The 22781-nt window shown below is 44.8% G+C and overlaps 4 protein-coding genes across 4 annotated transcripts; 3 read left to right on the top strand and 1 right to left on the bottom strand.

Moving 5' to 3' along the window:
• The first annotated feature begins 3507 nt into the window (after positions 1–3507).
• Positions 3508–4344, top strand: LOC103630711 (tetraspanin-6). Its single transcript, XM_020539650.2, has 2 exons — positions 3508–3923; positions 4161–4344. The coding sequence occupies exons 1-2, from the start codon at positions 3655–3657 to the stop codon at positions 4168–4170; spliced, it is 279 nt and encodes a 92-aa protein (XP_020395239.1). The 5' UTR covers positions 3508–3654; the 3' UTR covers positions 4171–4344.
• Positions 4345–5166: 822 nt separating this feature from the next.
• Positions 5167–6450, top strand: LOC103630712 (tetraspanin-6). The gene is made up of 2 exons (XM_008651761.3): positions 5167–5903; positions 6141–6450. The coding sequence occupies exons 1-2, from the start codon at positions 5449–5451 to the stop codon at positions 6148–6150; spliced, it is 465 nt and encodes a 154-aa protein (XP_008649983.1). The 5' UTR covers positions 5167–5448; the 3' UTR covers positions 6151–6450.
• Positions 6451–7838: 1388 nt separating this feature from the next.
• LOC100285412 (dynamin-related protein 1A) lies at positions 7839–14690 on the top strand. Its single transcript, NM_001158305.1, is given in 16 exon segments — positions 7839–8169; positions 8653–8716; positions 8805–8909; positions 9243–9344; positions 9577–9627; positions 9726–9787; positions 10025–10115; positions 10759–10823; positions 11203–11397; positions 11477–11596; positions 11987–12057; positions 12600–12825; positions 13471–13521; positions 13619–13847; positions 13931–14070; positions 14358–14690. Coding segments are annotated over 16 exon segments (1830 nt in total). The 5' UTR covers positions 7839–8040; the 3' UTR covers positions 14487–14690.
• A 230-nt stretch (positions 14691–14920) lies between these two features.
• Positions 14921–22106, bottom strand: LOC100277913 (uncharacterized). Its single transcript, NM_001366016.1, has 15 exons — positions 21845–22106; positions 21643–21720; positions 21509–21558; positions 21290–21343; positions 21121–21173; positions 20825–20897; positions 20666–20727; positions 20475–20543; positions 20177–20285; positions 19031–19098; positions 16015–16115; positions 15703–15798; positions 15517–15584; positions 15243–15288; positions 14921–15151 (listed from the first exon to the last, which is right to left on the bottom strand). The coding sequence occupies exons 1-15, from the start codon at positions 22067–22069 to the stop codon at positions 15071–15073; spliced, it is 1233 nt and encodes a 410-aa protein (NP_001352945.1). The 5' UTR covers positions 22070–22106; the 3' UTR covers positions 14921–15070.
• Positions 22107–22781: the final 675 nt, after the last annotated feature.

Below are 22781 nucleotides of genomic sequence, written 5' to 3'. Positions count from 1 at the left end.
TCACCGGACATGTCCGGTGTGCACCGGACTGTCCGGTGTGACTCCAGCACAACGGCTATCCCGCGCCAACGGCTACCTGCAGAGGCATTAAATGCGCCGCAGCGCGCGCTGACGTCAGGTTTGCCCATACTGGCGCACCGGACAATGAACAGGAGCTGTCCGGTGCGCCACCGGACATCAAGGGTGGCCCACAAGTCAGAACTCCAACGGTCAGATTCCAACGGCACTGATGACGTGGCAGGGGCACCGGACATGTCCGGTGTGCACCGGACTGTCCGGTGCGCCATCGAGCAGACTGGCTCCCCAACGGCCACATTTGGTGGTTGGGGCTATAAATACCCCAACCACCCCACATTCATTGCCATCCAAGTTTTCCACTTCTCAACCACTTACAAGAGCTAGGCATTCAATTCTAGACACATTCAAAGAGATCAAATCCTCTCCAATTCCACACAAAACCCTAGTGACTAGAGAGAGTGATTTGCCGTGTTCTTTTGAGCTCTTGCGCTTGGATCACATTCTTTCTTTCTCTTTTGCTCTTGTGATCAACACTCAATTATAACCGAGGCAAGAGGCACCGATTGTGTGGTGGCCCTTGCGGGGAAGTTTTGTTCCCGGTTGATTGAGAAGAAGAAAAGCTCACTCGGTCCGAGGGACCGTTTGAGAGAGGGAAGGGTTGAAAGAGACCCGGCCTTTGTGGCCTCCTCAACGGGGAGTAGGTTTGCAAGAACCGAACCTCGGTAAAACAAATCCACGTGTCACTCTCCTTATTTGCTTGCGATTTGTTTTGTGCCCTCTCTTGCGGACTCATTTATTATTACTAACGCTAACCCCGGCTTGTAGTTGTGATTATTTTTGTAAATTTCAGTTTCGCCCTATTCACCCCCCCCTCTAGGCGACTATCACCCCGCCCTCTCACCAAGGGCGACCCTGCAGCAGCGCCCTTCTAGCTCCGTGTCGCCATGCCTCGCTTGGGTTAGGGGGGCCGCAACGCATCTCGCGGGCGAGATTGTCGAACAGCAACCGCGGGCGGGGGTACGCCGGGGCTGCGCGGGCTGGGGAAGATAGGATTGGATCCGCACACCACAGCCTAAGGGATGCGCCTGGGATGACGCGAGTACCTGGTTAGAGCAGAGCGGGTCCCTCGTCGTCGCGCACCCGGGCCACGAGGTGCTCGTGTCGCCAAGGCCCGATGTTCCTCCTCCTAGAGAAGAGGAAGGAGAGATGCGGTTCTGGCTCTGCGACAGCTCCGGGCGGATGGCGGGGGTGGGCGGTTCCATTGGCCGGCGAGCGAGGGAGGAGAGATGGCGCCCTCTCGGACTCCATCATCGACTCTGGCCCCGGATCTTCCTAGAGAAGATGTCCTTACTGACGGTGCCGTAGAGGTAGATGCGGTTCTGGCTCTGCGACAGCTCCGGGCTGATGGTGACGCTCTTCCGCTTAGCATCCCGCCGACGGCCGCTCATCCGATGCTGCCGTGCCGATACGGTCGACCACGCCACCACCACCATGGCCTCGCTAAGCATCTCATCCACCTTGAAGGGTAGCTCCCACTGCCGCGATGGAGCGCTGCAGTAGCACCATGGCCTCGAGCGAGGACTCGAACTCGGGGTCCAGATCTGGAGCCAGGTCAGCTGGTGGAGGCGCAGGAGGCAGGGCGAGCGCGTGCTTGTGGCCGGCGGCCCCGACGTTGGGTGAGGGAGGAGGCGCGGTGCACGACGACGGTGAGCTTGGGCGCGGTGGGGGCGAAAACTGTCGCGACGGGTACGCGTTCGGAGGGAACAAGATCAGCGGAACCGAATGAGGTGGCAAATCGCGGAGCAGAGGTAATGGAGGGCGCGAGGGGGGCGTTGATGGCGGCGCCGATGACGGGGATCGCGGAGGAGAGGGGAGGAGATCCTCGGACACCTTCCGTTGATGGCGGAGCCGCGGAGGAGACGAGATCTGCGCGTATTGGCTGCGAGAATCGCGGAGCAGAGCGGGGGCAGAACCGTGCGCCACTCAGTTGTGGACGCCTACAATACAACCTTATAGAGTAGTAGAGATTTGTACCCCTTTCTTTAATACAATGATAACGATACGCACATCTCTTGGCCATTTGACAGAAGGCATTCAAAGCTGTCAGAGTAATGCACCTTCGCGCTTGATGATTAAATTTTGGCAGCACGTTTTTATTCTTTACTCCAATTATACATATTTTTAATGCACAAAATTCGGTGCTCCATATACCGTGTGATTGGTTGATGTATGGTAGTACTCTGGTTCGTACGTGAGGAGTCAAGCTCTTGATGAACAAAATAGATCCGTGCATAGATTTTTGTTTGGTTGTTTGTATTAGTACGTTTAGGCCACATATAGTTAGTGTTTGGTTGCTTGTACTAGAGAAGAGTACATAAATAAATATTTAAATTTTATATAGCATGAGTAGCCTAGTTTTGTTCATAAAAATCTTGCGAACATAAATATAAAAAGTATTCGATGATTAAATCTTTTAATCAGAAAATATAATAAAAAAATAAATAAAAATGTGCTCGTTTTTTCGTGCACGCGCTCCTACCCAGCTATTAGGTGTATGCGCTTAGCCTGGCTGAGGTCTCTTATTTGCACGCCGCCAATCTACATGCGTTCATGTCTAAACCAAACAAACATTGCTTTGTGTATCCGCGGCTGTAACTTTCCTACCCATACACCCAACCAAACACATGGATAATAACGATTTTTAGGTCGTCAAATTGAACTTCTTGATACTAAGAACCTATTTTAATGCACTAGAGCCGGTTAGTGATTAAAATTAGTTAGAGACATTTAAACAATTCAAATAATAGTTCAGCTATTAACTTCTAGCTGGAGACATCTAAACACCTCCTATTGGCTACACCCTCAACCATACATCATTTAATCGTTAGTTAGCTAATTTCACTAGTAATTTTTAGCTAACTAATTATTACCTTTAGGTCCCGTTTGAATCCTTAGAAATAAACTCCATTATAATAATCTCAAATTAGATATATATCAATTAAGCTAATATGGTTTTATAGATAATATATGTGTATATTACTATTACTATTGGTCATATGAAATAGATATTTATGTGATATTTCTATATATTAAAGCCGAACAGAAACGGCAACGATGAGACCATCCACGTCGTCAAATTTTTTTTGAACCGTCCGATCGTCAATCACCGGTTGATGTCTCCTCTCGCTCGTAAAGCTCTCCGCTCAAAGCTCCACGGACGGAAACTGACCTCCGCGACGCTTCCAGAACCAGCGCCTCATCTCCTTTCCCCCCTGATACGACGCTTCCTCTCCCCCTTCTGGGCAGCGACGCCTTGGGGAGCCGCCGCCGCACGCCCTGGCACCAGCGCCCCCGGTGCCTGGAGCAGTGCAGGGAGGAGGAGCGGGAGAAGCGGCAAGAGCGGAGCAGGCACGAGGCCGACGACCGCAGCGGCGAGGGCTCGTCGGAGGATGAGCGCGAGCGCGAGCAAGGAGAAGGAGGAGAAGCAGAAGGACCGGCGGTCGTACGTGTTCGACCGGCGCAGCCTCCGACGAGCGCGAGCGCGAGCAGGAGAAGGAGGAGAAGCAGAAGGACCGGCGGTCGTACGAGCAGTCCGGCTCCTGCAAGCCGCCGACGGCGTGCCAGTACAGCGGAGGCATGCCAGTCGGGGCGCAGGACGAGGACTCCTACCGGTGGAACGCCCCGGACATCCTCTGCTACCGGTGCGACTCGTGCAGGGCCGGCGTGATGGAGCAGGTGCGCCAAGACTGGCACAAGATCTTTGTGCTCGACGTCGCCGTGCTCGCCGCTCTCGTCTGCATCTGCTCATGCGGGTGTTGTGCCTTCAGGAACGCTCGCCACTCCCGGTCCCAGTACCCATACGGGGTAAACCAAACGTCCAAGATAAACCCACGCTGGGACTACTGGTACTCTAAGATAGAGAGTTCTGTTGTTTACTCTCTCTGCTTTCCCATTTATCGCCTCTTATTGTTTGTAGAGTAAAATTTAAAATAGGAGATGTGATTAGTAGGACCGCTGAAGATAACCTTATTGGGCAGTAAACAATCCCATGACCAAAACAAAACATGAATCTATGTGCTTTTATGCCTGTTTGTTTTCTATGGTTTTTAACGCTGCTTTATATGTGCTTTTTTTTGCTGTAGGTGGCGATGATGGGGTGGTAGAAGAGAACAGATCTACTAGGCTAGTTGTAGCTTCTCAATGCCTGTATGATATTTTGATCCAATCTTCTGTGGTAAAAGATAAAATAACACTTGGGATCTGTATGTGTTATTAGCCCCTGTGGTACTCTATTTGTTTCCAGGTCTGCAGAGTTTAGTTTCTATAGATATTTGAGTTAAGAGGAGACTAAGGGGGTGTTTGGTTTCTAGGGACTAATGTTTAGTCCCTAGATTTTATTCCATTTTAGTGTATAAATTGCTAAATATAGAAACTAAAATAAAGTTTTAGTTTCTATATTTGGCAATTTTGAAACTAAAATGGAATAAAATCTAGGGACTAAACATTAGTCCCTAGAAACCAAACACCCCCTAAGCCATGAAGTAAAAGAGATGCCTAGTTTTTTTCCCCTTCAATATGGTAGCCAGCATTGTATCATGTAGAATTTTAATCCAGGACAGAAGTGGTTCCATGTATATGGGGGAAACCAAACCACACAAGAAGCTATCAGTTATGCCTGTTCTACTGTTGGTGTGGCTTCTCTATCTCATTAGGTACTGTCTTCTGGACATAACTTATGATGTGATTACACTGGATTCCTTTACACTGAAGTCAAATCGGGGGCAGGCTATTCAGCAATGTTTCAGAGACATGTTCACTGGAATTCCGACAGCAGCCCATTTTTGGCACATAAAACAAAATACACAGACAAAAAAACAGAGAGAAAATCTCATACAGGCATAATAACTCACGGTGATCATCTATTATTGGCATTGATTGTCGCAGAACATATTCACATTGACCTGTTATTGGTCGCAAAACTGGTATCAGGTATGGTACAGCAATTTGTTTTCAATCGGAGTAACACAGTCCATCCACGTCGTCAAAATTTTTTTGAACCATCCGATCGTCAATCACCGGTTGATGTCTCCTCTCGCTCGTAAAGCTCTCCGCTCAAAGCTCCACGGACGGAAACTGACCTCCGCGACGCTTCCAGAACCAGCGCCTCATCCCCTTTCCCCCCTGATACGACGCTTCATCTCCCCCTTCTGGGCAGCGACGCCTTGAGGAGCCGCCGCCGCACGCTCCGCTCCTCCCTGCACCTCATCCCCTTCCCCTGCTCCCCCTCACACGACGTGCGGCGGTGCGAGGACCGGCCCTGGCACCAGCGCCCCCGGTGCCTGGAGCAGTGCAGGGAGGAGGAGCGGGAGAAGCGGCAAGAGCGGAGCAGGCACGAGGCCGACGACCGCAGCGGCGAGGGCTCGTCGGAGGATGAGCGCGAGCGCGAGCAGGAGAAGGAGGAGAAGCAGAAGGACCGGCGGTCGTACGTGTTCGACCGGCGCAGCCTCCGACGAGCGCGAGCGCGAGCAGGAGAAGGAGGAGAAGCAGAAGGACCGGCGGTCGTACGAGCAGTCCGGCTCCTGCAAGCCGCCGACGGCGTGCCAGTACAGCGGAGGCATGCCAGTCGGGGCGCAGGACGAGGACTCCTACCGGTGGAACGCCCCGGACATCCTCTGCTACCGGTGCGACTCGTGCAGGGCCGGCGTGATGGAGCAGGTGCGCCAAGACTGGCACAAGATCTTTGTGCTCGACGTCGCCGTGCTCGCCGCTCTCGTCTGCATCTGCTCATGCGGGTGTTGTGCCTTCAGGAACGCTCGCCACTCCCGGTCCCAGTACCCATACGGGGTAAACCAAACGTCCAAGATAAACCCACGCTGGGACTACTGGTACTCTAAGATAGAGAGTTCTGTTGTTTACTCTCTCTGCTTTCCCATTTATCGCCTCTTATTGTTTGTAGAGTAAAATTTAAAATAGGAGATGTGATTAGTAGGACCGCTGAAGATAACCTTATTGGGCAGTAAACAATCCCATGACCAAAACAAAACATGAATCTATGTGCTTTTATGCCTGTTTGTTTTCTATGGTTTTTAACGCTGCTTTATATGTGCTTTTTTTTGCTGTAGGTGGCGATGATGGGGTGGTAGAAGAGAACAGATCTACTAGGCTAGCTGTAGCTTCTCAATGCCTGTATGATATTTTGATCCAATCTTCTGTGGTAAAAGATAAAATAACACTTGGGATCTGTATGTGTTATTAGCCCCTGTGGTACTCTATTTGTTTCCAGGTCTGCAGAGTTTAGTTTCTATAGATATTTGAGTTAAGAGGAGACTAAGCCATGAAGTAAAAGAGATGCCTAGTTTTTTTCCCCTTCAATATGGTAGCCAGCATTGTATCATGTAGAATTTTAATCCAGGACAGAAGTGGTTCCATGTATATGGGGGAAACCAAACCACACAAGAAGCTATCAGTTATGCCTGTTCTACTGTTGGTGTGGCTTCTCTATCTCATTAGGTACTGTCTTCTGGACATAACTTATGATGTGATTACACTGGATTCCTTTACACTGAAGTCAAATCGGGGGCAGGCTATTCAACAATGTTTCAGAGACATGTTCACTGGAATTCCGACAGCAGCCCATTTTTGGCACATAAAACAAAATACACAGACAAAAAAACAGAGAGAAAATCTCATACAGGCATAATAACTCACGGTGATCATCTATTATTGGCATTGATTGTCGCAGAACATATTCACATTGACCTGTTATTGGTCGCAAAACTGGTATCAGGTATGGTACAGCAATTTGTTTTCAATCGGAGTAACACAGTCCGAATCACAAAGTGAAAAAAGGTGCCAAAGGCTTATTGGACGGTTGGACCAGATGTGTCTCCAGTTCTGAAATAATCTGTGTTTTGAAAAAAGCCATGTATCCTGTGATCCATGTCCATTTAGAAGGGTCTAGCAAGGAACATGCCGGAAAGAATGGTTGTCTTGTTCAATAGGGTGTACCTAGTGTTCCATGTCTTTCCAAAATGAAAATTTTTCCAGCAATTAAGGGGGCTCAACTTGGTGCTTAAATCAGTTGTCAGTGCTAATTTTTTATAGCTCAGTGGATTATGAAAAAGCTGATTTGAAGATGAAATCCCAGCTCCATAAGTTTTGTTAAGGTAACACTAAACCTAACTTACTTTTATTTTGTCCTTACAGGTCTACATGCTTCTAAGTTTCTTTTGTTTTTCAACCAGACTTACTTCAACCGCTTATTTCTTTAAAATAGACATAATTGCTATTTTTTCTAAATGTTCTATACACAAGCTTTCTAAATGTTTGCTACACAAGATTACTCTACAGGATTACTGAATGTTTTCTACGCGCGCGGGACGCGCGCTTAAGTTACTAGTATTTCTATTAAAAAGGAGCGAGCAGAAGAGCGTGTCATATGTTGCAAAATAAAACAAAGATCAGTGATGCATAAAAACAATTTCCATATATGTCCTATGAAAACAATTTCCATATATGTCCTATGAATATAGGATAGGCTTATATCTAAGCTTTAGAAAATGGTAAAATATTAAATTCCAAATCAAACTAAGTAAAATTTAATTTCTTCAGATGAAGGAGACGACTCCTTTAGTGCATTCAAACATAGAGCTAGATCAGCTGAAACTCAAGTCTGGAAATCAAATCTACTGAAACTCTACCTGAAGAGAGCATCCCAACATGGCAACATAGAGCTAGATCAGCTGGCAGCCCACCACGCTGCTGGTACGACACAGACCACGTTCAATTCAAAACCCAAATCAACTCCGACGCTCCCAGACACCAGACCACCGTCGCTCGCTCGCCTGCACAACCTCTCCATCCAGGCCACAGCTCGAGACCAACGACCGACGCCTAGACGCGGCTGGGCGGTCGGCCTCACCTCGTTCCCCCGCCTCCCTTCTTCCTGCTCCGCGTCTCGATCTCGACTCCCCCGCCGCGTCGCGCGACCCGGCCAGATCTCGCCCACCCTGCGCCGCGGCCATGGATAACTTGATCACCCTCGTCAACAAGCTGCAGAGGGCTTGCACGGCTCTCGGAGACCACGGAGAGGAGAGCGCCCTCCCGACGCTCTGGGACTCGCTGCCGGCTATCGCCGTCGTTGGAGGACAGGTGCCCTTCTTCCCTTCCCGGGCACGTTTTTTCGCGTTGGTTCTGATTGGATCTGGTGCTGTCGCCCCAGCTTCGTGGGTGTGGATCTCGCGGGTTGCTGGTGGAACCGCGAGGGTTAGTTGTTGATGCGGCTTGGCGGTGCTTGGATCTGCAATACTCGGACTCGTAGTGCAGGAAGTTGGATTTGGGTCGCTTACATGTTTGCATCTGGAGCGGTTTTGATGCGCCCAGGCCCAGCCACCCGCTTGATTGATTAATTGCTGAGTTCCGCACTCCCGTCTGGTTGGGAAGCTAGTCCACTAGTGACTTAGTGTGATCAAGTACGGATGCGAGTATGTTCATTGGATGTTTGCGTGATGAAAATCGTAGTTCGATGCTATTTTTCAAAATGGATTCGTGCTCTCGTGAACATCTATAAGCTCGTTTCGATTTCTACATGCATTCAAATAATGTCGCAGTTTGACGTTTGAATTTTGCTGACAGAGCTCTGGTAAATCATCTGTGTTGGAGAGCGTGGTTGGGAAGGATTTCCTACCGAGGGGTTCAGGTACTTTTGTAGCAAGGAGTATTTGCGGTGAATCCCAGTGCTACTTCTTGTTTAGGTGTTCTGATTGTGGCTGGAATGGTATCTGCAGGCATTGTAACCCGGCGGCCGCTGGTGCTGCAGCTCCACAGAATTGATGGTGACAGGGAATATGCAGAGTTCATGCATCTTCCGAGAAAGAGATTTACAGATTTTGGTAATTCATCTGCTCCTTTCTACTTTTGGAGCTGCATGATTCATGACTGATGAGATAGTATTATATAAAACTATATTGTCACTTATGGTTGAGGACTGTTCTATAGTTGAATTTCGTGTTGCTAATGGAAACATCCTTTCTATATTATTATTTTAATTATGCTATCATACTAGCTTCTGGTTTGCTGTTTTTTCCTTAAACATGAACTAACACACACACTTGCTTTATGGGAAATGGTCTTCAATGCTAAACCAGAATTGTCTGAATTTTAAATTGTATAAACTCAGTTTATCAAATGATACTTGGTACATAATGGTAGTTGTATTCTTGCAGCTGCTGTGAGAAAGGAGATAGCTGATGAAACTGACCGAGAAACAGGCCGTTCAAAGCAAATATCAACTGTCCCTATCCATTTAAGCATATTTTCTCCCCATGGTAAGATGCAAACTCTTGAAGGGTACATTGTTACCGTCGCATTATCACATCTCAACTGTCCTCTTCCTAGTGAGTGTTGTTTGTTGCAAAGGATTTAAGGGTTCCTTTAGCTTGTCGACTCTGCTGTAGGTTGGGCAGCCGTACCACATTTGAACCGTGTTGTGTGGTTTATCTGATATAGTTCCGTGTCCCTTTTTTTGTGTGTGTGTTTGACAATTTTACATTCTCGCAGTTGTGAATCTTACTCTTATTGATCTTCCTGGGCTTACTAAAGTAGCAGTTGGTAAGTGATTGTCAATTATTTTTTTCTTGTTCTTTATTTTGATGTTATTGTGATCTTGCCCTAATCTTCTAGATTGCTATTGTCTTTACTCTTGGCAGATGGCCAACCGGAGAGTATTGTACATGACATTGAAAACATGGTTCGCTCATATATTGAAAAGGTATGGTTTACTTCAACTGCCTTCATTTTATATTGTTGACATTTCATTGCTGATCATGCTTGAATTAACTGGATAAGATGTTCATCTGTGCTTATCCACACTGGCAATCTTTACTTCAACCCTTGTCTAGATTTGCATGCTTTTGTTCCTAGTCATATTGTAACATCTTTTAGCTATTGACTTATGTTCTATGTATTGCGAAAACTGGTATATAATTAGTTTTATTTCTTTTCTCAGCCAAATTGTATCATTCTGGCTGTGTCCCCAGCCAATCAGGACCTTGCTACTTCTGATGCAATCAAGATTTCACGGGAAGTTGATCCCAAAGGTATGCCTCTTTTGTCAGTTCAAAGAAAGCTGATATACAATGTGGTTAGTACATACTTTCTTGCTTATACTTGTCAATGCGCGCACACAACACACTTTGATTAATTTATCAAAATAGCAAGACCAGTTTAAAACTAGTCGGATACATAAAATGGAAGCAGCGCCGCAAGCCCGCAAGCACTGTCTAATTGTTCCTAATGCTTGTTGAGTTTAAGGTTCTGTTTTAGGATGAAAATCAAAACCACATTTCATTCATGGGATTTCATTTATAGTTGGCTTTGATCCCCCATATTTTCCTAACTCATGCTATGCGTATACAATATAAGACTATATATTTCTTTAATGATTATTGTCACATATGCTTTAACTTTTGGCATGCCAGGAAGCTTCATAATGATATATAATTTTGAGTTTGTTTGATATGATGAAAATTGGTATGGTCTGACAGTCTTGTGATTTTCATACACCAAATGTCGATTTGTCCATCTCTGTTGAAAGTTAATTTACATTACGCAGATAATTCCTGCCATTGTTCTCAAGTTAGTTTATGAAAGAAATACTTTTACTGCATTCGTGTAATTTTTGTACATTGTTTATCTTAAGTCATGTACATGTTTTATAGAAGTGCACGGTTGTTGATTCAGGTGAAAGGACCTTTGGTGTGCTCACAAAAATTGATCTGATGGATAAGGGTACCGATGCTGTTGATGTAAGTTTGTATGATTTTAAACTTTAATCATTTGTTAGATACTTAATAGCTTGCTGTAGCATTATCTTATTATAACAGTCTTTGCTTAGGTGTTCCTTGACTTTATTGGTAATATTTGGACCAACCTAGCAACCAAACGCTGTCGACGTCGGTTGACTTCTATAATCTATACTGTATTCTGTATTATTTTGATCCTTGCTGTATTTTTTTTGCCTTACACCTTGTAACCTGTCTTAGCGACACCAATTCTCTAGGTTGCGCTCATAGTCTTAACTGTAAACAGAACATAAGGATCAAATATATGGGTCATCAGTTGTATCAACAAAGGCTATCTGAATGATGGCTTGAATTTGATTTTGTATTGAATTATTTCCTGCAGATACTGGAAGGAAGATCTTACCGTCTCCAAACACCATGGGTTGGTGTTGTTAATCGATCCCAACAAGACATCAACAAGAATGTGGACATGATTGCTGCTAGGCGTAGAGAGCGAGAGTATTTTGCATCTACACCAGAATATAAGCACATGGCTTCTAGGATGGGATCTGAATATTTAGGAAAGATGCTTTCAAAGGTATGCCCTTTTCTCTTTAATGTAGATGCAAATAATGCTAGTTTGACTCTTTGACTTATAACCTTTGGTGTTTATGAAGCATTTGGAACAAGTGATCAAATCAAGGATTCCGGGGATCCAATCTCTTATAACAAAGACAATTGCAGAGCTGGAAACTGAACTTAATCGTCTTGGAAAACCCATTGCTAATGATGCTGGGGTAAGACAGCCCACATTTTCCCACTAGCAGTCTAATGTTGTGTGCATATTGTTTTTCATACGGCCCTCATTAGCTTTACTTGGCAGCGTTATCTGATAGCATAACTAATTGTACCCTTCAATTTTTGCGCATTTCTATTGATCAACCTGCTCAATGACTAGGTTCTCTTGCATGTTATCATCTTAAATATTCGCCTATGTGTTTGTTTTCTGCTGCAGGCACATTAATAATATTTGAATTGTGATGCTTTCCCTTTCTAGTCATGTGTGGTTGATACTTGTTCTTTTTGTACTAGCACACATAGTTATATTCTGTCATAGTATCAGGGTTTGCCACGTGCTAACTCCCTTTCCCTTCAGTTAGTTGATCACATTTTATTGGTAAACACAGGGGAAGCTGTACACGATCATGGAAATATGCCGTATGTTTGATGGTATTTACAAAGAGCATCTGGATGGAGTGTATGTTCCAAACAATATTTCCAGTCACTTTTTCAGAGTTTTATTTGACATGACTTGATAACATTTTTAGGTTCTGTAAAAAAATCCTCAAATCCTAGTAACATTTATCGTCTCCTGTTATGATGTTTGATGCAGAGTTATATATTGTAATGCATGTAGACAGTCTGCTTAAGATTTTGTTTAGTCAGTTTTGTCACAGTTTAACTAGTACCATGAAAGTTCGATGAAGCTAGGAATCTAGAGCAAGGGGAGAGACGACCCCTAAATTTAATCTTCTGGTGCAAAATTGAACGCCATTCAGGGGCTCGGACGTTTTTCTTGCTTGTTGTCGAATCATTCTTGTTGAACCTCTTTATTTATAGTCACATTGTAATATTGAAAATACCGATGTGTTACTCAGACAAAGCTTATAAAGGTGTTAAATGAATAACAAAACCATTTTTCTGCTATTCTGTGCAATTTCCAATGAGTTCAACTTGTAGCAGAGATATATACTTAAGGCTTGTTTTATGAATTGTAACCCATTGTTTTGTGCTGTTCAGGCGCCCTGGCGGAGAGAAAGTTTACCATGTCTTCGACAATCAATTTCCTGTAGCTATTAAACGATTGCAGTTTGATAAACAACTCTCTATGGAAAATGTGAGGAAGCTTATAACAGAGGCTGATGGATACCAGCCTCACTTGATAGCTCCAGAACAAGGATATAGACGCCTTATAGAATCTTGTCTTATTAGTATCAGAGGTCCTGCTGAGGCGGCTGTTGACGCGGTATGCCAATTATACCTATGAACATGCCCCCTCGAAATTCATCATGAGCTCCAAGGCCTTAATTTTCTCTCACTTGGAACTGTGGCAGAACTTCCGTTGTTGCTGTGCTGCTGAATCAGCTGGGCCTATACTTGATAGTTTGCCCATTGTTTCAAACAGTTCATTAAGCCGACACATTCTGTTTATCCTGTATGATTTTATTGGGTTGTGGGGTTGTTGTTGCGCACATTTATATTTATTTGAACTGAGGTGCCATTACATTTGAGAATAAATAAGGGTCGTTTTGTCTTTTATCATGTTGTGTTATTAGGCTGAATTTACCCACACGACATATCAAACAATTTGCTTAACTATGCATTGATTAATTAGGTGTTATTTCACTCAGATGAGGGCTGACTAGTCATATATGACATGTTACAACAAATGAGGATTTTGTGGAGATCATTCTTTGCACAAATATGCACTATGACCTCAGCTTCTCTTTTAACAAACAGTGGACCAAACTATTGGCATGAGACTCTTAATTTGTAGTCATAGTGCAAAGTGTATATTGCATAGTTCGTCATTATTATTTAGTTACTTGGCACTTGTCTTCACTATCCATGTAATAGTGGCTGAATATGTATTGACATGTCACATTGGCAGGTCCATGCAATTCTCAAGGACCTTGTCCGCAAGGCTATCAATGAAACACATGTAAGTTTTCCTCTTTTCTACTATTATACCATGCAAACCCCCGACAAAATAATGTCTATAGGATGCTTATTTAAACTGTTTGATTACCTTTCTGCAGGAACTGAAGCAGTTTCCCACCCTTCGTGTGGAAGTAGGCAATGCAGCTTTTGAGTCATTGGATAGAATGAGGGATGAAAGCAAGAAAAATACATTAAAGCTAGTTGACATGGAATGCAGCTACTTGACAGTAGATTTCTTCAGGAAGCTTCCTCAGGATGTTGAGAAGGGTGGAAATCCAAGCCACTCTATTTTTGATAGATATAATGACTCTTATCTTAGACGAATTGGTAAGGCCTATATGATCTCTGCATTTTTGCTTGATAGTTGATTATTTACTGCTTAACATCTCACTGTACTAAACGATCAACAGGACAAACTGTTCTGTCATATGTTAATATGGTGTGTTCGACCTTGAGGAACTCCATCCCAAAATCTATTGTTTATTGTCAAGTGCGAGAGGCCAAGCGCTCGCTGCTCGATCACTTCTTCACTGAACTGGGAGCAAGAGAGGTGAGATTTGTCATCATTTGAAAGGAATTATTGGTCATGGCTTTGTATTACTATACCTTTAATTTCATTATATTGTAGCGCTTGCCTTGTTTGTTCGATCATTCGATATACTGTAGCTTCCTTGTTGGTCGTTGTTTGTGGGCTGATGATAGCCTTTACCACATCTCCAATATGTAAATATTTCAATGCTGCAAGCACTGGAAGCCATCAACACCTTGTTGAAGGAATGCCTTATGAGAGGTCTAATGGAACTGTCATATCTTATAATTCTACTATTTGGTATGCAGATGAAGCAGCTTTCCAAACTTCTTGACGAAGACCCAGCAGTCATGGAACGCAGAACTAACCTTGCAAAGAGGCTCGAGCTGTACCGGAGTGCCCAATCCGAAATTGATGCCGTTGCATGGTCCAAATAGTCCTGATGGCCAAGATATCTGTTCTTACCCCTTGTCTGGCGATTCTCTCTCCTATTCTGGGGCATATATAGCTGATTTTTTGTGTTGTAGGTCAGGTCATTTTATATATCACCGGAGCTGTACGGTGTCATGTTCCTTGTGCTTGAGGATCTAGGGGGGCACTTGTATCTCGAACAAGTTCGTACATCGCGCTTTCGTTCCATCTATGTGCAGCTGCATGAAAACCATGTTTTTCTGTCACGCAAAAAGTTTGTCCTATTAAAACCCTAGTCCTGGGGGTTTCAACCAAAACACACTAATGCTGTGCAGTAATCATAAGAAATGCGGCGGGAACCTCTGATAACTCCAGAAAACGACTGTTCTGCAGGATGTATATTAGATTAGCATCTAAACATTAGCTTCTTAGTCGTAGTAGTATACGTAAATTCACCCAAAGCAATAGGCGTGATACATTACTGTGCGCTGTATTCGATTCGATGATCGACTATATTTTGTACAGAGTTATGATCAAAGCTAAAAATGAATACACAAGAACACACTTGATGGTACGAACGTATGGACGGTAGCTTTTCTTGAGGTATGCTCTACGTTGTTGTCTGGTAATACTTGTCTACCAGCCTTTCTGAGTACTCCCCGAAAGTCAGCGTTCCGTTTGGTGGAATCAACTGGTCAAGGTCAACACAAGCTTAATCATTTGGGGGGAGGAAATTACGAGTTCCGACCGCAAGAGTATAGAGATCAGCAGATCACACGAACCTCTTGGTGATAGGGGATTTCGCTTGGAAACTTCAGCTTCTCATTCCTGCCAAACGGTTGAACAGAGAAAAAAAATTGAATTTGAAAGCCCATGATCAGCAATATTTGCAGAACGACGGACCAGCTAGCCTCGCTAGTTCCCAGATGGAAATAGCATGCTCAATACTCAATACAATACGGCCAGCAAATTATTTGGTACACGAAAGGAAAGCAAAAGTGGGCTAAATGGCTAATATGACACATATAATATAAGAAGAACAAAGCTTGGACGTACCAATCTGGTTGCATGAACAAGGCAAAAGTAGAGCGGTCAACATTTGAAGCATTTTCGCTGCTGGGTGCCTAGAAACAATAGCATTAAAAAAACTGTAGGACATTAGTTATCACATCACAAAACCAGTAAAATGTATGCGAAAAACACATGCTTAGTTATCGAGATGAATTTTGGTTTCAACAATACCTGCACACAGTGTGGGGTTGCACATAGATAACCTCTTGACAGTATTTCAGTAGTTTCCCCGATTTGGTAAGCTAGCTGATCCTCGTCGAACACAACCTATGGCATCCAAACAAACAAAATCAGCACAAAACAGCGATTTTCAATGGCAACGAGTTATTATTGTGTCAAGGGCATCAATAGTTTCGGTGCAGCATGAATCATGTGCTACAATAGCCACGAGCCGACGATCTCCCACATGATTTATCATCTATAACTGATAGAAACTCTCATATAAAGAAATCGATGAGAAATTTACACTCTGCAGGAAGTTACCTTAACAACTTGGTTATCACGAGTCCGAATGTATAGTCCAGCTGCACTGTCTGGACATGGTACCTCCATAGAATTCTTCGTAAACAAGCCACATGTAAGCCCTGCATTAATCAGATTACCGCACATTAACTATAAAAATGTCGCTTGTTTGATGGTAACTGAACCATATTTTTACATATTATGCCACAAAACTAATTAAATATTTCATTCAACCATAATGGTAAAAGATTTTTCTGTGGTATCTTAGGGAGGTAACAACAAAAGGCAATTTAATTATGCGTAACTAGCATGGAAGCCAAACTTGATGCTTTTGTCATTTTGTCATGAAGAGGGGTAATTGTTTTTTACTATCGTTTTGTGTGATATTGTCATGGGCATCATAGGGAGTGAGAGGCAACAACCAGGCTGGGATAAGGTTAGAGAATAAGATTGAGATGAGCTGGGATAAGACTAGAGAATAATATTGAGATGAGAGAATTGTGGAGAGTTGGTTAGCATCAGATAAGTCCAAGAAAGTAGGAGTTAGTTGAGAGTTTGTAGGAGAAGTTGGTTAGCCATAGGGCTATTTATAAGCCGCATGGCAGCAGGGAATAAATCAAGCAAAGATCATTATCAAACCAATCTCTCTCTCTTGCAATGACCCTCTCAAGCGCCTAGGGCTGCTACCCTAGAACCAAGCCTGCGGCAGAGGGGTATAACCTCGCCGGAGGGCAGCAGGGAATAAATCAAGCAAAGATCATTATCAAACCAATCTCTCTCTCTTGCAATGACCCTCTCAAGCGCCTAGGGCTGCTACCCTAGAACCAAGCCTGCGGCAGAGGGGTATAACCTCGCCGGAGAAGACAGCTATCCCCATGGACCGAAGGTTATACCCCTCTGCCGCAGGCTTGGTTCTAGGGTAGTAGCCCTAGGCGCTTGAGAGGGTCATTGCAAGAGAGAGAGATTGGTTTGATAATGATCTTTGCTTGATTTATTCCCTGCTGCCATGCGGCTTATAAATAGCCCTATGGCTAACCAACTTCTCCTACAAACTCTCAACTAACTCCTACTTTCTTGGACTTATCTGATGCTAACCAACTCTCCACAATTCTCTCATCTCAATATTATTCTCTAGTCTTATCCCAGCTCATCTCAATCTTATTCTCTAACCTTATCCCAGCCTGGTTGTTGCCTCTCACTCCCTATGATGCCCATGACATCTCCTCCCTTGAGGACCAGCTCGTCCTCGAGCTTCTATAGACTTACCTGACACGACTTAAGGTGAAGCCTTTTACATCTCGGCTTACCTTTATTATTTAAGACGAAAATACAAAATAATTGTGGAACTAAAATATAAATTTGAACTGCAGTTATGTCCTCATGTCCTCCTGGATCCCAAGGAAAGAGCTGAACTGCGGACTTCACGTTGGATGAAAGGTGAAGGAGGAACCAGCCCGTTCTTATGTTGGGTCTGTCCAGCACCAAGGCAGTTGCCCGAATGAAGGAGACGACCCTCTTTGGCCGTGCAGGGGGGCTGCATACCCAGATCTCGACTTCTGCAGGGGGTTCAAAAAGTATAGACGAGACCTGGTGGTTGGGCGCGCAGGCTGCGAGTTGGTGCAGCGATGAGCTGACCAACAAGTGCAGCTTCCGCACCGCCCGCCTAACAAGGAAGCCGCGCACTGCGGCTTGCAGGCGCACCACGGCCTGCTCATGTGATGACGACCATGGGGTGGCCCTGGAGGCCACAGCAAGGTGCTTCTCCCCACGAAGGGACTGTACCCGGCGGCGTGCCAGGAACCCTCGCGCTGCCGCCTGAAGCCGCACCGCTGCTTGGAGTTCCTTCTCTGTCTTCTCCTTGTAGCGGTGGAACATCACAACGAATTGATCCCACTTCTCTTCGAGCCTAGTGAATGCATCTGGAGTTGGAGAGGGCGGGTGGGAGGGCGTTGTGGTGGCAGATGGCGCGGCGGCTGGTGGTGGTGAGGAATGGGCGGTTGGTGGTGGTGAGGATAACCTGGAGCTGATACCAGGTGTCATGGACCTTCGGTCCATGGGGATAGCTGTCTTCTCCGGCGAGGTTATACCCCTCTGCCGCAGGCTTGGTTCTAGGGTAGCAGCCCTAGGCGCTTGAGAGGGTCATTGCAAGAGAGAGAGATTGGTTTGATAATGATCTTTGCTTGATTTATTCCCTGCTGCCATGCGGCTTATAAATAGCCCTATGGCTAACCAACTACTCCTACAAACTCTCAACTAACTCCTACTTTCTTGGACTTATCTGATGCTAACCAACTCTCCACAATTCTCTCATCTCAATATTATTCTCTAGTCTTATCCCAGCTCATCTCAATCTTATTCTCTAACCTTATCCCAGCCTGGTTGTTGCCTCTCACTCCCTATGATGCCCATGACAGATATATATATGGACCTTTCTCAAGTTGCACATATGTTTGGAGTTGGAGGCTAGTTAAATGGAGTGGCAAAACAATTGAGATCACTAGTACTACTTGGGGCAGCAGTGACATGTTGGTCTATCAGGGTTGCGCACGAATGATATTATTTTTTAGAAGAAAAAGAATACTCTCCATTGCAGGTTATCTATGCAATTTCTCACAGGCTCCATTCGTGAGCTATAATCCTTCAACAGCCGGAGTTCTGGGATACGGTTGCAACGGCATTGCAACAATTGGAGCAGGTGGCGAAGGATATCATTATCCGGGCATATTGGCGGCGATCTATTATTACGATTGAATGTCACTAGAGCATGCTCAAAATACTTTTAAACTTAACCTATGTGTCTATCACTGGGCTAGTTTGGAAACTCAAATCCCCTTCGGAATTAAAGGGGATTGGAGGGGAAATTAGTTCATTTCCACCTCAATCCCCTCCAATCCCGAAGGGGATTTGAGGTTCCCAAAGTAGCCCTTAGGCAGAGGTTGTGAGGTTGTTTCAAGGCCGTGTATCAACTCGATGTACTGATCTTAGAAGGAAATGAAATCTTCCTTCCAAAAAACACCATAGTGGTAAAATGGGTCACCTGTTAGAGATCCATGATCAGTGTGCCATCCACACCATGATGAAACCGAGTCGAAGTCTGTCTGCTTGCTGCCATAAGAGACAAATACATCAATTCCCAAACTAACTGAAAACCCTGCATCTAAAATACATCATTAATATTATGATTCATTAAAAAAATGAAGTTGCAAGGGGGGACCTTTTCCCTCTTGTCTTTAATATAATGATACACGTCTCCCATGTTACCCTGATACGGCGATACGAATACAGATTCGTGATACGGCGATACCCTGATACGCTATTTCTCGAAAAACACCGATACGGCGATACACAAGTATATATTATAAAAAAACTAAATCCTGGAATAGTGGACCACACAAGTTCACAACCAGTGCATAGATAATAAAGTTCAGGCCATCAAGCTATCAGACCTAGGAACTTTATTCTTTAGGTTCTAAGTTCTAACAGACCATAATATGATAATACTCCATCAAGTCAGAGAAGCAAGGAGTTTGAGAACCAAGGAGGGAAGAACATGGACCTGCAGGTCGGTTTGTGGCAAGGGTAAACAGATGACTACGACACACACCAACATCGATTTGTAGATCGGTGGGTGTCACCACGACACGGGTCGCCAACGGCGGCCACACCCACACCCCACAGTCCGCGGCGGCGGCTACAAACTCACAAATTGTCGCATGGTGGCCCAAATCGGCGACCGACAGCTGGCGGCATAGTTCAGTTGGTGGCGGCGGGCGAGTGGAAGCACCGAGGCGTCTTTGGGCCTTTGACTGCTCGTTATAGGAGCATGAATGTGCCGAACGGTTGTATACGAAGGTAAGTATCCCATAGGTATCAGGAAGGTACCCTAGGAGTATCCTGGTTTTTTTATTTATTTAAAATCGCAAAAATATTCGATACGTATCAGATACGTATCCGGGAGTATCCACGAAGTATCGGTATCCGATACGGTATCTGACACAGGTACGTGAGTTTTGTGAAGTATCCACGCACGTCTCTTCTGCGTGTTCAACAAAAAAAAGAACTATGCTGAACATAATTTTGTACACTCTAACTACAACACACTTGAATGATGTATTATCACCTTAAAAAATGCATTCATGCATGCTTATTAATCCAGGCCTGCATATATGATTATAAAGTTCACCTAAACTGTCGTGGGAAATAGTACAACAGACGACCCTTGTGACACCTTGAACGAGCAATTGTCTGCTCAAGACTGTCACCATCATATGACCCTACTCCTTGCCTCATTACTGAAAAGCAGCAAAGGTTGATCCATTTAACTAATTGATAAACAGAATATCATGATGAAAGAAAAAAGAAAGACTATTCTGAATGGAGCATCAAGCATAGAGATCATGCTCTGCTTAAGCCTCATGAGTTAATTTTCCGGAAATCACACCGAGTTATAGTAATGGACCTTATGGTTCTGCAACACATACCATAGCGATCACAATGATGAGCCAACATCAAACCAACTTCCATCATCAGCTTCCCAAGATCTTTAAATGCTACAAAAAAGGGAAAAGAAATCTGTAAACATAGTCTAGTTTCCAGGTATGAATGTGAAAATGCAAAGGAAAAAAACAGATTGAAGTCACATTGATGGCTTATCGAATGCATTCAGTCATACCTATCTCAAGCTCAGGAAGATTATCGTTTGGCCATATATTTGGTCGGCAATATGATGGATACCTGCAGGTTAAACATCATCAGATGTTTAAAATGTTAGATCATGGTATTGGACCATGATGGAAATCGAGACGACAGTTCCATGCTAGAAACACTTTACCTACTTACAAGCACATCATCAGTAGTAGGGACATCCAAAACAGGGTTCGCATAAAAGGAACCTTTAAATGTGTCTGCATGCAGTAATCAGAGTTTATCTTAGGAAAGAAGTTCATGCACAATAGTCATGGGAGCCGAGCAGAGCTCAACAGATAGCCTCATGGTAGGAATGAGATCCTGTCCAAAAACTTGCTTTCTTGGCAGCACCGCAGCAGGTTTCAAGGATGAATAGTACTCCTACCCCACACATACAACAGGATACTACATGATAACTCACGGAATGGACCAGTGTCATACCAAGTTTCCCGGACTCGAGTTTCTCCTTCCCATGACTCCACCCAAAGTTATATCTGCAGATGACAAGTGCATATAATATAATCTAGCTGCTAGCAATCGATACCCTAGTCACAAGCAGGAGTTTTCAGGTGGGTGCGATCATAACGAAATCGTTGACAAACAGCACGACCTGCTATCTGGATCTTCAAGCTGTTTCTTCACCTCTTCAGGAAGGTTTGCAATCCTGACAAATAAGCAAGCAAGCAAGAACGAAGAACAGGAACCTTTCATCAATCATCATCAGTAAACAAACAACTCTTGACTCAGGAGCAGAATAAACCACCCAGTACAGGAGGAATGAGGGGGGCATATATAACATGTTAATATGTTATGAGCATAAACGACATGCCTGGGTGCCAAGCGCAGCAGCCTTTTTCTTAGCTCTGGAAACTCAGGTACCTGCGTGGACCAGGATCAAGACAGTTTAAGGAACCCATGGCTCGAAATCACGATGCAATCAGTTCCACCACGGTTGCTACTCACATCGGCAATGGTGACGATGCCGAGCCCATGGGGACCCAGACCTTCCTCGATCTTGTCGCCAAGGTCCCTGTCCGGCACCTGCGCACGCCCACCCGCCGCCGCCGCCGAACGGCACGTGATCAGAATCATGAGAAGTGACACACACACACACACACATTCCCTCCCTCCCGAGACGGCAACACTCAACACCGGGGAAGATTACCCTGAGGTCGGCGAAGGGGATGGTGACCGCGCGGACGGTCGGCGGCCGCTCCTGCTCCTCCTCGTGCTGTTGCATCGCGCGGCAACGGTGCCGGACCCGGCGGGACGACGCGGGAGCGAGGGCGAAGGAGACGACCTGGCCCCGTGATCTGCGCCGGGCGGCTGGACCTGCAGCCCAAGTGGAGGTGGTTCGTATTCCCACGGCGGTGCCCACCTCCAGCACCATGACGTCGCTCTCGTGTCCCGTTGGATTCAGTTGGGTTGGGTTGGGTTGGGTTGTGGCCTGTGGGTGCCGACCTCGTTTTGGCGGCACCTGGCGCAGATAGATGGAGATGAAGAGTTTGTGCCGTCACGTCACGCGAACGCTGCCCCGGTGACCTGCTGACGCAGTGATGGAGACTTGGCGCTCGACCGTCCGTGTGGCGCAGTGACGTGAAATGAGAGAGAGATAGAGCCCCAGGCCCCAGCTAGGCAGCCCGCACGGCGCTGGCCTGTTTCGCTCTAGTGACAAACAATGTGCATATGATGTAACCTACCTAATCTGTAGTGCTAACTCTTTTATTCTCATTCCGTTCAAAAATATAAATCATTCTAAGATTTTTGCGGAGTCAAAGTTTTTTTAAGTTTAACTAAATTTATATAATAAAGTAATAGCATTTACGATATCAAATGTATACCATTAGATTCTCTATTAAATATATTTTCATACTATATTTATCACATGTCATGAATCTTTTATGATTCTCTCTATACTTTTGATCAAACCTTAAAAACTTTGACTCTCAAAGAATCTTGGAAAGACTTATATTTTAGAACGCAAGGAGTACTTATTAAAACTTTTTATTTGTGCTGGTTGCAAACTAATTTTTAGGCTGCAACATAAGAACATTTACCATGGGTGTCTTTAGTTGTCTTCGAGTGTGTTTAAGGGGTAATAT

Source organism: Zea mays, chromosome 6 (assembly GCF_902167145.1).
Source record: "Zea mays cultivar B73 chromosome 6, Zm-B73-REFERENCE-NAM-5.0, whole genome shotgun sequence".
NCBI lineage: Eukaryota > Viridiplantae > Streptophyta > Magnoliopsida > Poales > Poaceae > Zea > Zea mays.
Note: the sequence above shows the minus strand (reverse complement) of the source record. Positions and strands in the feature narration are given on the sequence as shown.

Coding starts and splice junctions, on each gene's coding strand:
- LOC100277913 (NM_001366016.1), bottom strand. CDS start 22,069: ATGGTGCTGGAGGTGGGCACCGCCGTGGGAATACGAACCACCTCCACT. Junction 21,559..21,642: donor GCATCGTCACCATTGCCGAT/GTGAGTAGCAAC, acceptor TGGTCCACGCAG/GTACCTGAGTTTCCAGAGCT. Junction 20,728..20,824: donor GATGATGTGCTTGTAAGTAG/GTAAAGTGTTTC, acceptor TTTAACCTGCAG/GTATCCATCATATTGCCGAC.
- LOC103630711 (XM_020539650.2), top strand. CDS start 3,655: ATGCCAGTCGGGGCGCAGGACGAGGACTCCTACCGGTGGAACGCCCCG.
- LOC103630712 (XM_008651761.3), top strand. CDS start 5,449: ATGAGCGCGAGCGCGAGCAGGAGAAGGAGGAGAAGCAGAAGGACCGGC.